We start from the raw sequence: 13,914 nt of genomic DNA, 5'->3' as shown, positions 1-13,914 counted from the left end.
CGAGGCCAACTCTTCAGACAAAGATTAGACTGGACTATGGGACATAAAATGATACTCGTGAAGAGTGTGCTTCTTAGCTCAAGTAGATACATGAGACTAAGTGGGCAGCTCCTGTCCGGAGGCAAGCTGAGAAGACAGAGAGGGTCAGGAGCTGGTTGAATGGACATGGGGAATCGGGTGGAAAGGAGTGTGCTGCCATAGTATGGGGAGAGCAATTAGGGCCACATAACAATGTATGTATAAATTTTTGTATGGGAGACTAACTTGAATTGTAAACTTTCACTTAAAGCACAACAATAAAAAATGTATATATATATGCTAGATGTTTTACCATCATTTGAACTTATATGTTGTTTTGTGCCGTTGAGTCGATTCTGACTCATGGCAACCTCATATGTTACAGAGTAGAACTGCTCCACAGGGTTTTCTTAGCTGTAATTTTTAGTCTGTCTTGAAAGAAGTACAGCTAGAGTACTCATTAAAAGCAAGGATGGCGAGACGTTGTCTCACATACTTTGGACATGTTATCAGGAAGGATCAGTCCCTAGAGAAGGACATCATGCTTGGTAAAGTAAAGTGGCAGCGAAAAAGAGAAAAATTCTCAGCAAGATGTAGTGACACAGTGGCTACATCCATGAGCTCAAGCATAACAACAGTTATGAGGATGGTGCAGGATCAGGCAGTGTTTTGTTCTGCTGTACATAGGGTCGCTATGAGTCAGAACTGATTCAATGGCACCTAACAACAACAACATTTATGGAAGCAGATTGCAAGGCCTTTTCTCCCTGGGTGCCGCTGGATGGATTTGAACCACCAACCTTTCAGTTACCAGCCTAGTACAAACCATTTGTACCACCCAGGGATCTATGAACTTATATAGGCCCATATTAATGTGGAGGGGAGGAGGTTCTTCCCTTTCCAACTCTGTACTTGAAGCCATAATTTTAATCAATAAATTTCAAATAATGTGGAGAAGGCTTTATTTCAAACATTTCATGAAGTTATTTTTTTCTTTTACACAAAGGAAACATTGTTTTCCTTATAATCTGTATCATTTTTCTTAACAGTTCTGTTCAAAGGTCAAGGGTCTACTCTCACCTGTTTTCAAATTTTTAATGAAAGAATTCAGAGGCATATTTAGCCTATTGAATTTTGATGGATCTTTGAAAATGCAGATATTTTCTAATTAGGGAATTTTGGTTCATTAACCTAGTATGCCAGGGTACTAACTGCCACAGCAAGGGTGTTTTGTTTTAAAGACTGCTTCTTTTGGAGTACAGAATAGTATTTAGAAGAAAGGGTTGATTCTGTCTACCTTATTACCTGAAACCTTGTAAAATATGAAACAAACAAAGAATCTTCTTGCTTGTTCTAAGATATTTGGCCTAGGGTAGCTTGGAGGGGCCTTGTAACCCCAAACCTAAATCTTTAATCTGACGCTGAACGTTCCTACATTGGGCTGATTGTACCTAGGGGATTTTTTTGTTTTGTTTTGTTTTACAGTGTTAGCTAAGAAGTACTTTCTTTTTGGACTTGCTACCTGAAATGTGCATAGCTAAGCAAAGTTACTTGGTGGCCTTTGACCCCATTAGAGAGTTCTGAATTGGTGGCCTGGATCCTTGAATGAAATCTGATATTAAAATAACACCAAACTGAAGTCACAGGAGATTGCAATGTAATGTATCCATTCAGAATAACCAAGATAAGGGAAATAAACTGAGTTTCAGTTGGCTTCCTTTGCTCACTGTGACTTTCCCTTCACTGTTGAGTGATTTTTAACCCACACCTCTGCTTACCAAAGTCATGGCAAAACATAAAGTCCCTAATTCCAATTTAGGGATTTTAGAAGCTGTCAGAGCTTGATAAACAGCAACACTGTCTTCAGCACTCCAAGAAAACCTAGTGACACATGCTGCTAATGAATTTGTATTTTGCAACGTTCAGGTACTACTCCGATGTCATCTTCCCACATTATTTTATCTTCTATGCATCTTTGCTTCATCACATCTGGCCGTTTTTGAGGCCTCACCCGATGACCTTGTGTTTGCAGATGGACTCTGCTTCACCTGGTCCCTGGTATTTTCTTCAGTGTGGTCTGTGGACCTCCTGGCTTCTCAGCAATGGCAAGCAGGCAACCTTCAGCAAACGTGGTGACTACTACAGCGTTTCAGCTCACTTACTGATTCGTTCCTCAAGGGTTTATTGGAAGCTTAATATGTGCTTATACAGGGCCAAGGCTAGGGTGAGAGTGAATGCCTCCTTAAATTCTGCATCCTTCGTGCCTCATTTGCCTCACCCTAACCCTGGCCCTACGTCCAAGCACCGTGTAGGAGACCCGGGTTGTGAGCTGATTAAGATATGGCCTGTACCCTCAATATCAACAATCCAGTGGGAGACACATAAATGAGACAGTGGGAGTTGTTTTTATTGTCTCAAATTGTAGATTAAGCCATGCTATGCATTTTTTCTACTCTCTGTAGCTGACTACATAATAAACTGAAAAAATAAAAAGCCTGGAGATATTTTATTTAAAATAGATTACAGATTTTGCATATATATGTATGTACACTCGTGTACATTCCTCTATCAAATGCTCAGAATTAGCCTAGGGAAGAGTACTTTAAATGCTTTTATTTATCAGCTGGGTAGAAGAGTAAAACTGTTCTGTTTTCGCCTTCTTTGAATAATAATAATAAGAAATACAGAGGAAAGGTATATGAACCCTAAGTGGGCTCACCAGCTCATTACTTTCAAAGCGATTTCTTAAAATTAGAATCAAATAGTTATTTTGGAAAGGAATTATGTTCCCTTTTGATTTCTAACTTAACTAGCTTTTTGAGAATCACACTGCAAAATTCTTTTGTGATGGTGCTTAGGTGGTAGGCAGGATCTCAAGTTAATCTTTAATGACTTTAATTCTGCAACTCAACTTCTGAAAAAGCACGATGCTTTGCCCTGCTTTTTCTTGATAGGGTCTGATTTGGATTGTGGGGAGGCCATTCAGGCTGTTTACTTGTTTGCTTCTGTTCAGTCAGTAGTGACCACCCGTGCACATTATCTAGTATTTGGAAAGGAACATTGAGTTGAAGATGTTAATTACATCAGGGCCATGCTGGCCTTTCGCTATGTTTCGTCCATTCTTCTGTTTTCAATTGGTGGACTTTTTAAGATTTAAATAATTTAGAAACAACTATTTTAAAATAAATATTCTTTCTTAATTTCTTCTTAATTACAGAGCAAAGAGATTGCATTCCAACTTCATGAGGATTTAATGAAGGTTCTTAACGAGCTTTATACGGTAAGCACGTCATCTTTTTCTTTTGCAAGTATTCTTGGTTCAGAATCCTGGTTTGTAGAAGCACTGCTCATACTAGACCTCATTCCAAACCAGAGTGTTGATGGTTGCTATGTGGAACCAAGTGGATAGATGCAAACTACTATATTTCTTTGCTAACCAATCCCAATTTGAGAAGACTTGTTTTAAAAAAATATAGGTGTCCCAGTAAGATATTTTTAACTGTTTGGATCATTATGTTATCTGTACATATGTTAAATTCCAGAATATTTTGCTTTAAATTGTTGCCATTCTTAGATTAACCATTTCTGGGACTTGAACAATTTAGAATTGCTTTTTTCTGGCACTTTAATTTCTTTTTCTTCCCATTTCAGCTCAATTAATTGCTTGGTTAATGACTTAAAATGTAATGTATTAAAATTACATTTTTTTTTTAAATCTATTTTTCCTTCTTGGCAACAGTTTGCTTCTCTGGACTTAAACTTTATTTAGGGTACTGCATATAATCAGAAGAAATTAGATGCTTAAAAAGTATTTTATTAAAAATAAAACAAAAATATTCTAAAATCAATAAGATTACAAAGTTGGGATTAGCCATGTGCCCTTGTAAAATTTTTTTTTATACTTAATGATCATATCATTAAATACAAAGTTTTTTGGAGGAGTTTGAGGAGTTTTTATTTTAAAAGAGAGAATAACATAATGAGAAATGAGCAATATTAATTTGTCCTGACTGTAGATATTTAGGAGCCCTGGTAGTACAGTGGTTAAGAACTTGGCTGTTAACCAAAAGGTCGGCAGTTTGAATCCACCAGTGACTCCTTGGAAACCCTATGAGGCAGTTCTACTCTGTCGTATAGGGTCACTATGAGCTGGAATCGACTTGACAGCAACGAGTTTGATTTTTTTTTTTTTTAAATAGATATTTACATTTTCATTGTACAAGATTACTTGAAATTTTTCTTTTCATGCAAATTAAGCCTGAAACTTTTAAAAATATATTACTTGCTTTATAAATTCTGTTTGTTCCTAAAAGGCCACGTGTATAAATTACAATTTTGTAAATTAAATCATTTTTAATGCTTCATGGGCACTTGCTAATTAAGGAACCTATAATATTAAACTTTTATAAAAGGAATAGTAGTTTTATAAAATGAACTTTTAATTTTTTGTATGTGTGTGATAAATCTGCATTTTTATATAGCATGTTTGCTGCACCTGTGCTTATGAATTGAATGATAGTTTCTATGGCTTTGTTAGGAGCCCTGGTGGCACAACAGTTAAGTGCTCAGATGTTAACCTAAAGGTTGGCAGTTCAAACCCACCCAGCAGCTCTGCAGGAAAAAGACCTGGCAATCTGCTCCCATAAATATTACAGCCTAGGAAACCCTATGGAGCAGTTCTACTCTGTCACATGTGGTTGCTATGAATTGAAAATCAGTTCAACGGCACTTAACAACAAGTTCGTCCTCTAGAAACATTGACCTTACATAGGTTCAACATGCAAAAGCCTCATTTGATAGGGTCACATCCATATACAAAATACCTGATAAAGTTGATTTTTAGATGATCAAGCCCAATTACTGACCCATGCTTTGTGTGATTTGTTAATTTCTGATAACCTAGGGTATAAATCACTTCTAGGAGCCCTGAGTTTAGAATTTAAAAGGTTAAATGAGCATCATCCCCCTGAGACTACCAAAGAAGAACAAGTAGAAAGTCTTTGTCATCTTCCATTAAACTTTGTGTGTGTGTGGGTTTTAGGTGAAAGTTTACAGTTCAATTTAGCTTCTCATTCAGAAATTTATACATATGTTGTTTTGTGACATCTGTTGCAATCCCTGCAGTGTGACGATACTCTCCCTCTTTCCCCCCGGGTTCCCCGTTCCATTCATCCAGTTTTCCTGTCCCTTCCTGCCTTCTCGTCTTGCTTCTGGGCAGGAGTTGCCCATTTGGTCTCATATATTTGACTGAACTAAAAACCACATTCCTCGTGTGTGGTGTGGTTTGTTTTATAGGCCTGTCTAATCTTTGTCTGAAAAGTAGACTTCAGGGGTGGCTTTAGTTCTCAGCAGGGTGTCATTGAACTGTTTTAAATGAAGACTTCATGGCACTTTTTCCTTGTGGTTTCCTTTGCTTGAACATTATTTTACCTAGAAATAAAAATCAATCCCTAATATTTTGGAAAATAAGTCTGTTGGCTGTCACAGCTTCATAGACAAGAGTCTGTTGATGGTGATCTGATACTAGTAATACTAGTCAAAGCAACAGTGGCAGATGAAAAAAGTCAGTAGAATGTTGTGAAAATTTTATTTCAAAGAGGGATGTGTATAGCAGAATTTCCCCTAGATTCAGCCTGCCAGTTGGATTTAGACCTTTAGTAGACTTTGCACAGTTGAATCAAGTATGCTGACACCTCCTCAAAACTCTTATCGATATCAGTCTGAAAGCCTGAAGGAGCCAGGTTCTAGCCAAAGCCTCTAGAGTTTGAATGACCCTGTCAGAGTCATTTAACCTCTCAGAATCAATTGAGGAATTAAAGAATAATGGAGGCAGGCAATGAGGTTTTAATTAGGTAATCTGTATATCACTTTGAGCTCCTGGGAAATTTTTTTTATTTTAACTCAAGAGCATGCTCAGCCAGGGCCAGAGGTCATATTCCTTGGGGAGAGGCCTTCATGTTACACACACAGTCTTCTTACTCTAAAAAGAGATGATGTTTGGTCTCTCTTGCACTTTAAATTCAGGTACAGAAATTCTATCATATTTCATATGGAATCTGTATATTATACATACTGTGCACCTGTACTTATGAATTGAATTGATAGTTTCTATGAGTTTGTTACAAGGCCTGGTTGCACAATGTTTAAGCACTCAATTGCTCACCGAAAGATTGGTGGTTCAAACCTATTCAGTGGCTTTGCAGAAGAAGGACTGGCGATGAGGATTATTTGAACAGTGGGCCAGGGTTTGGGGGAGCATGGCTTAGGTTCCATATACAACCACTGACTGGTATTTTGGTCATGAACACATAACCTGCTGAGTTGCACTATGCATAGAATGCTATGCAACTGATGATGTGATAATGATTCCTAAAGCAACACTTTAACCACTGTACCACCAGGGCTCCTTATGAAATATGTAACCTCATGGAATTTAGCATGCTATTTAATGGCCTTTTCAGACAGATATTCCACCCTCCCTTCCCCTCAGCACTTGACATTCCTTGAGAGTTAAAGGTGAACATTTTGAGAAACATATTAACTTTTTTTCTCCCAGTGGAATACTTTATATTAAATTATAGTCTGCCACAAGGGTAGGCTCCCCTTTCCAAAAATATTTCTCCCACAGGTCTGTTGGTTATTCCAAACATTCTATCATAAGGCCTTGTCTCAAATTTAATACAAATGTTCAGGAAGGAGAATAGAAAGATACCGAATGATCACTTTATATCTTAGAGTGCACTGAGTTTTATCATCTCCTTTGAAAACAGGTTGTGTGGAGAAGGCATGAAACCCTGGACTTTTGAATGGACGAGAGAGGATGGTAGTCTTAGAGTGGCTTCTGACATAGGAGGAAAGGCCTTGAAGACACATGCTTCCTTTTCCACATTTCTGCCTTGATCTGGCGTTTATTTGCAGAAACAGAGCCACAAACCAGTTTTGAGCCATCGTTTGGATTCTTAGACCACCACAAGGACCAGTTGAAGCAGTTAGGATTACATTTGACATTTGGCCTTGAGTAATGGTGGTACCTAAAATAATGACATAAACAAAATAGAAGTTTATTTTCTCTCTCATATAAAAGAAGTCCAGAGGTGGGCATCCCTGGGCTGGTATGGAGGTTATATATAGCCATCTGGGAATTAGGTTCCTCCTAATTCAGTGTTCAGAGAAATCTAATTATAGTCTTTGTCTTTATAGTTCAATATAGTTGTTAGAACTCCAGCCATTACATCCACATTCCTGGCAGCTGAACGGAGAATGGGAAGAGAGCAGGCCCCCCGTCTCTTAAGGAGACTTACTGAATGAAACTCCCATGTAACACTTTTACATACATCTCCTTGGCCAGAACTGACAACATGATCCCACCAGGCTGCAGGGAGATCTGGGAATTATAGTCCTTTAGCTGTCCAGCTCATTATCAACCAGATAAAAATTGTGGGCTCTGTTAATTTGAGAGAGAAAGGGAGATATTTGTAGGTAACTAGCTGTGCATGCCAGAGTAGCTAACATTTATTGCATGCTTGCTATGTATGTGCCAGGTACTGTGTTAAACACATTAACTTGCATTATCTTGTGTAATTTTTACAACATCTCTGTGAGGTAGTTACTATCATTATCCCCATTTTACAAATGAGAAAACTGTAAGACTCAGAGAGGCTAAGGGGTTTGCCCCAGGTTGCATAGTAAGTAGTGGAGTGGAGTCTCAAATCCAGGTCTGGCTCCAGAGTCTATGCCCTTTACTGTCATCTTAGCTATACTGTCATACTTTTAGGGAACCATTTTCTAAGATCTCTAAATGTTAATCCCTCCCCCAAAACAAAGGATTTAAACAGTTTATCACCTGCTTGTTTGTATTTTTTAAAATCAATACTAATGTTGCTTTAACGAAAACATAGGTGAGAAATTGAAAATGTGGCTCACTGGCAACCTGTACTGTTTTAGAACTAGGTTCATTTAAATGGTCCAGCAGGTGGAACTCATTGAGCTAAATAGTGAAAGGGTGAGCCAAGATCCTCAGAGTCCATTTCTGAATCTAACCTGCTGAAGGACAGAATTAGCAAGTTTGAGAGTTGGGTGAAGAAACCAGAGAAAGGTGCTATAATGAAACAAAAATGATAGGACGGGCCATCAGCAAACTTGTATTTGAATCCCTGCCTATTCATTGCTAGTTGTAAGGCACTGGGAAATCCCTTAGCCCCACCCCCACCCCCACCCCTGGGCGTCTGGCAGGGCATCACAGCATAGTGGGGAAGGGTGAGTGCTTTAGTCACAGCCTCCCTCTGTGTAGCTCTGTGCCTTGGTTTCCTCATCTCAAAACGAAGATAATAATAATACCAAACTCTTAAGAGTTGTTATAAAAAGTAAATGTTGTAAAGACTAATTCATTTATTCAACAAACATTTTCTGAATGCTTACTGTACCAAAACAGAACCGCCTATCTTTAGCAGCCAATTGCAAACCTACTGTACGAGGCCCTGTTAAATATACTAAAGACATAGCTGTGAACAAAAACAGACCAAGTACCTCCTCTCACGGCATGTATAGTTTTATCGAGGGGAGACAGACAGTATACAAATAAATATGTGATACAGCTGGTATAAGTGCTAAAAGGAAGAATAAAGCTGAGTTAATACAGATAAAGTATTTAGAACAGTACCTGGCATATAATAAATGCTTAATAAATGTCAGTAGCTAATGTCATAATTATCATCATAGTCCTCTTCATCATCAGTGGAGTGGGGATGGTAACAGCTTCTTGTCTGTTTCAGAGTCAACGATGTTAAATTACAGATGGTTTTTACATATACATATGGTTCTCCCCACATGCACCATGGGTATATGTTATTACCTTTGTACCAAAAAAAAAAAAAAAGGGAGAAACTAAATCAATAACAAATGTTAGTAGGGCTGTAATTGGGGAAGTGGAGGAGCCCTGGTGGCACAGTGTTTAAAGCACTTGGCTGCCAGCCAAAAGGTTGGCAGTTTGAACCCCCCAGCCACTCCGTGGGAAAAAGATGTGGCAGTCTGCTTCCATAAAGATTTTACAGCCTTGGAAACCCTATGGGGCTATTCTTCTGTGTCGTATACGGTCACTATGAGTCTGAATTGACTTGGCGGCAGTGAGTAATCGGAGAAGTGGGGATGGGAAGGGACAAAAACAGAGAAAAATGGTGACACTTAAGTTTAAGCAGCATTCAACACCAAACTTGCCTGGGCAAAGGGCTAATCATGAACCAGTGTTTTAAGGTGTTAAGCCTGTCTCCTAATACCGAAATCTCAAAAGTGTTTATGGTGTATTTTAGTAGAAAAACAATTATTTATCCTCTATTAAAATTTCTTTAAGGAATCCTGGTGGTGCAATGGTTAAGCACTCTACTGCTAACCAAAAGGTCGGCAGTTTGAGCCCACCAGGGGCTTCTCGGGAGAAAAAAACCTGGCAATCTGCTCCCATAAAGACTCCAGCCTAGAAAACCCTATAGGGCAGGTCTACTCTGTCCTATAGGACTGCTGTGAGTAAGAACTGACTCGGTGGCACACAACAACAATATTTCTTCATTGTGCCTAAGCTTTATATTCAGCATTTTACAAAACAAGGAGACATACTCTCTGTCCTCAGTAAACTAATTCTAATAGAGATTATTAGCACAGCTGTCATGATAAATCCACATGAAATTCATTGTTAATTATGTGTAATTGATTATCACACTCTCTATACATCAGTGGCACATATGGTTGCCCGAAGTCAAGAGGTAACCCATCCTCAAATTCTGTTAAAAGGAAAAGAACTGAGAAAATAAAGGTTTATTGAACCCTTATTATGATGCATGCAAGCACTATGCTAGACACTTTCAAATAAATTATCCCATTCATTTCTCTCAGCAGCTCCATGAGGCAGGGATTCCTAATCCCACTTTTACAAATGGGGGACTAGGCTCAGAATAATTAGCTCAAACTCACACAGGCAGTAAATGATCCAAAATGTACACCCAGTCCTGTCCCCAAGGCTCATCGTTTTCCCCACTGAACAGCTGCCTTAGGGGGAAGGATGCATAGGGGCGATGGGGAGAGGAGAGATGGAACCTAATTCTAAAGAATAGTTAAAGCACCTAAGTAAAACTCTTATGCCTCTTACACTTGTGAAAACTTGATTGAGCTTTCTAGACTGTTGATATGGGGTACAAAATGGGCAAGTTACCCAAATGGCTTTGTACATTCAGCTTTATTATTATGTTCACTTAAGGTTCCTCTTTAAAATGTAATAACCTTTCATTTAGCTTTAGTGTTTTATGTGCCAACACCAGCTTAGCTATGTGCTCATACACAGTGATTATTGCTAAGTATCCAGGATTCCCATTCACCTTTGTTTTCTTCCTTCTGAGCTCTTAACTCTGCTTTGTCCAACAATTGTAAATAGAGAATGGAGCCAGTCCGGGTACAAACCTAGAGGCTGCTGAGCACCTTATTACAAGGGTTATTTGGAAAACAGGGTTGCTCAATACACACAGGTATCTACCCTGTGCCACCATCCTGTCCACGCAACCTGCCCCTTACGTAACTTTGACACATTTCTCTCTTTAAAATTTTGAAATAAAAAGAGCTAATCATCTTTTAGAGGGGATGAGAGGAAAGAAACTGTTTATTATTTCAACGCTTCCTTGAAAAGTTAGCCTTCTAGGACTGCTGAGGTAAGCTTCTTGGTGGGACTGTGTGAGCCTCCCACCAACCAGGAGCTAATGCATTCTTCTGTAACGAAGAAACATGCCCAAGGCAAGGTTGAAAAGTCATTCCAGAAGAGCCTGAGGTACTTGCTGCCTCATATCAGAAGATTTTTCTCTGTGTCTCAGAGATTTTTTAATTTTTTTTTTTTTTTTTTTTTTGGTGAAGTATTTATTTTAGCTCAAGGGCATTTCAAGTATTTGAAATACATACTTCTGTAGTGAAAATGAAAATTCATTCCTATGAGATGGACTACAGAGAGGTCTGGGTCTCAGAACAAAATCCTGAACAGAGAAATATGGCATAAAGGATATGTAGAAAGCTCTGAAATTGAAAACCACATTCTCTGTGATGCCACCTGGAAAACTTTTTTAAAAGCAGTCTATTTCGAGATCGTTGGGCTGACGAAGTATTTCCATATCTCCTTCCCCTGGCTTTGATTGCTAGACACTTGGATGGAAAGTGTTGGGATTATATGACTCCCTGCCAACAACTTCTGAATTCTAATCTTGGCTTTGACACAGACTGACTTTGGAGACTCAGTTAGCTAATTTAACCTGGCTTCACCTCCCTGCCAGAATTATTGGGAGTAAAACAATTTCCATTGCAAAGATCTCTGAGGACAACTGCTTGATAAGAACTTTTTGTGTAGATGTCTTTTAGGACACCTTGCTAATTAATGGTGCCAACAGCTCCCTAGCTCCTACTTGAAGTTTTCATTTTTAATCTGAGATTTGAGAATTAGTTTTGATTGGTGCATGTGAACCACAGATAGGACTATTTTTAAAGAAGTGAGCAATATGAGCCAAGAAAGGGAGAGAGAGATATATCTTAGAAATGAAAAGTGATAGAAAGTATAGTTTAGTTTAAAAAAAAAAAGAACTTAAAAATATTTTATATTAAAATTTCTTTTCTATTAAGTATTTTATCCAAACTTTTACATTCAGAAATACAGAAATTATGATTTTTAAATGAGTACAATGTTTTAATGACATCTTAATCAGAATTTTTTTTTAAGTGGGGTAAAGTACTTAGCTCTGTTTACTATTATTCATCAAACTCATGTATGTGTGTGTGTATGTATATGTGTGTGTATATAAAAAACCAAACCCATTGCTGTCTAGTTAATTCTGACTCATATAGCACTTGCCAAAACAGAATAAATTATGGGGTATTTTCCTTGGATTTACTGTCTCAAAACAGATCAGAAATATTGGCCAGGAGAAATGCAAAAAATCATGTGAGGGAATTCTAAATCAGTTTTATCAAGTCATCCAGTTCAATGCATCCTATCTTACTTAGTTTTAAATTTAATCCTATCATAGGCTGATAGAATTTTAGTCTTTAGAAATGACCAAATTAACTCCCTATTTCAGAGACATATCGCTGACACCCAGAGAGATTAAGTGATTAGGAGTTTCAGCTGAGACACAGTACTTGGTCAGGAGGCTTTCAGTCTAGCAGATGTGCTAAAGCAGAGGCATAGTAACAGCTCACCTTTGTGTCATACACTGTTCTAAGCACTTTACAAAATTAACCCTTTAGATAACCTGCGAAGTAGGTGTAGTCCCCAGGTGGTGCCAACGGTTTACGCTTTTGGCTGCTAACCGAACTATTGAAGGTTCAGGTCCACCCAGAGGTGGCTTGGAAGAAAGGCCAGCAGTCTACTTCCAAAAAAGTAGCCATTGAAAACCCTATGGAGCACAGTTCTACTCTGACATGCATGGGGTTGCCATGAGTTGGAATTGACTCAGTGGCAATTAGGTCTGTTGCTTTTTACGAGGTAGGAGAGATACAGAGAGATTAAGTACTTTGCCCAAGGTGTCACAGCTAGAAAGTCTCAATTCAGGCAGAATATATGCCCTTAACCCTTTTTTTTATTGGTGATTGTAACATAAAACAAACCATTATATTCCAAAAGGATAGATTCAGGCAGAAAGCTTTGGAGGTCCAAAGAGAGAGGCACAACATTGAGTTTCAGAAAAAAATGTACAGAGGAAACAGGTCTGAAAATGTGCTTTGAAAGAGGGTTTGAGTATACCACTTTTTACGCAAATAACACACGCCTTTTATATTTGTTTGCCAACCACTCCCTCCTCGCGGCAAGGTATTTTCGTAAGCATTGCTTTGCCAATTTTTTTTTTTACATGTTGCTGTAATAGGAGAGAGGAAAGGCAGGGTATATGTCGAATTCCAAACCATTTTTCACTGAAAGAAAAGGCATCCACATTAGCCTTTCCGTTTTAATTGATGCTGCAATTCTAAGGGTTGTTTAAGCTTTTCTGATTTTAAGATCCCAAGCGTCTTAAATATTTTTATGCTAAAATATTCAGTTTGCATATCTTATATACTAAATCTTAATAACTTAGATGTCTAATAACACACACATAATGTTGAAAATGTGTGAAACATTTCCCTGAGTAGAATAAAATATTTAAAGTTGCAGATGACTTTGAAATTCTAGTAGATTCAGTGGCCTTTCATTATGCATATGCTTTCCCCCACTACATTGCCAACTCCTTGGAACTTTTCCCTTGCCGCCAAAGGCTCTGTAGCTTAGCTCCTGCTGCCAGTGTGCTCAGCGTGGCCCTGGTTAATATGTGTTCTGAGTACGAACACTTGAGTATTTTTTTTTCCCACTAAAATTAAACTTGTACCTCTCAGTGCCTCTGAAGACTTCCTATGAAAACCCATTTTGAAACTAGGACTTTCTGAATGACCTTCTCTATCACTGACTTTCCCTGTTGACTTTGTTGGGCAAGGATTAAGTCTTTTTTTGTGGCTAGGTTTCTTTCATCCATGAAACAAAGACCTGTTATTCCCCAGCCTCCCAGGTGTGTGAGAATAAACAAGTGAACACTGGCTGGGCTAGGGCTGTTGTCAGCTTAAAAGGAAGGATGTTTTATTAATTGGGATATTTTATTAATTTTAATAGCATTCTATGAAGCATTTGCTGTGTGCTAGTTCCTATTGCAAGTGCTTTATGGGTATTAATTCACTTTATCTCCATAACAGCCTTATAACTGCTGTTCTTATTGTCAGTTTAGAAGTGAGGAAACTGAGGAACATGGTAAGAGACAAAACCAAGATTTGAATCTCAGCAGTCTGATTCCTGAGTTTAATAATTACAGGAGTTCAGAAGTGGAATGGACTATCTTTTAAGACAGTGTCTCCTCT

The 13,914-nt window shown here is 38.3% G+C and overlaps 1 protein-coding gene across 2 annotated transcripts in view; it reads left to right on the top strand.

The window, feature by feature from the left end:
- The window catches only part of SRGAP1 (SLIT-ROBO Rho GTPase activating protein 1), a 331,342-nt gene that overhangs the window by 210,153 nt on the left and 107,275 nt on the right, over positions 1-13,914 (top strand). For both annotated transcript variants that reach the window (XM_004381554.3, XM_023736114.1), the window contains exon 4: positions 3,236-3,298. In XM_004381554.3, coding sequence (XP_004381611.1) covers positions 3,236-3,298 — 63 coding nt within the window. The remainder of the gene's footprint in view (positions 1-3,235; positions 3,299-13,914) is intronic.

The sequence above is a fragment of the Trichechus manatus genome, unplaced genomic scaffold, assembly GCF_000243295.1.
Source record: "Trichechus manatus latirostris isolate Lorelei unplaced genomic scaffold, TriManLat1.0 scaffold00086, whole genome shotgun sequence".
NCBI classification, from domain to species: Eukaryota; Metazoa; Chordata; class Mammalia; order Sirenia; family Trichechidae; genus Trichechus; species Trichechus manatus.
This window is presented reverse-complemented; position numbering and strand designations above follow the sequence as displayed.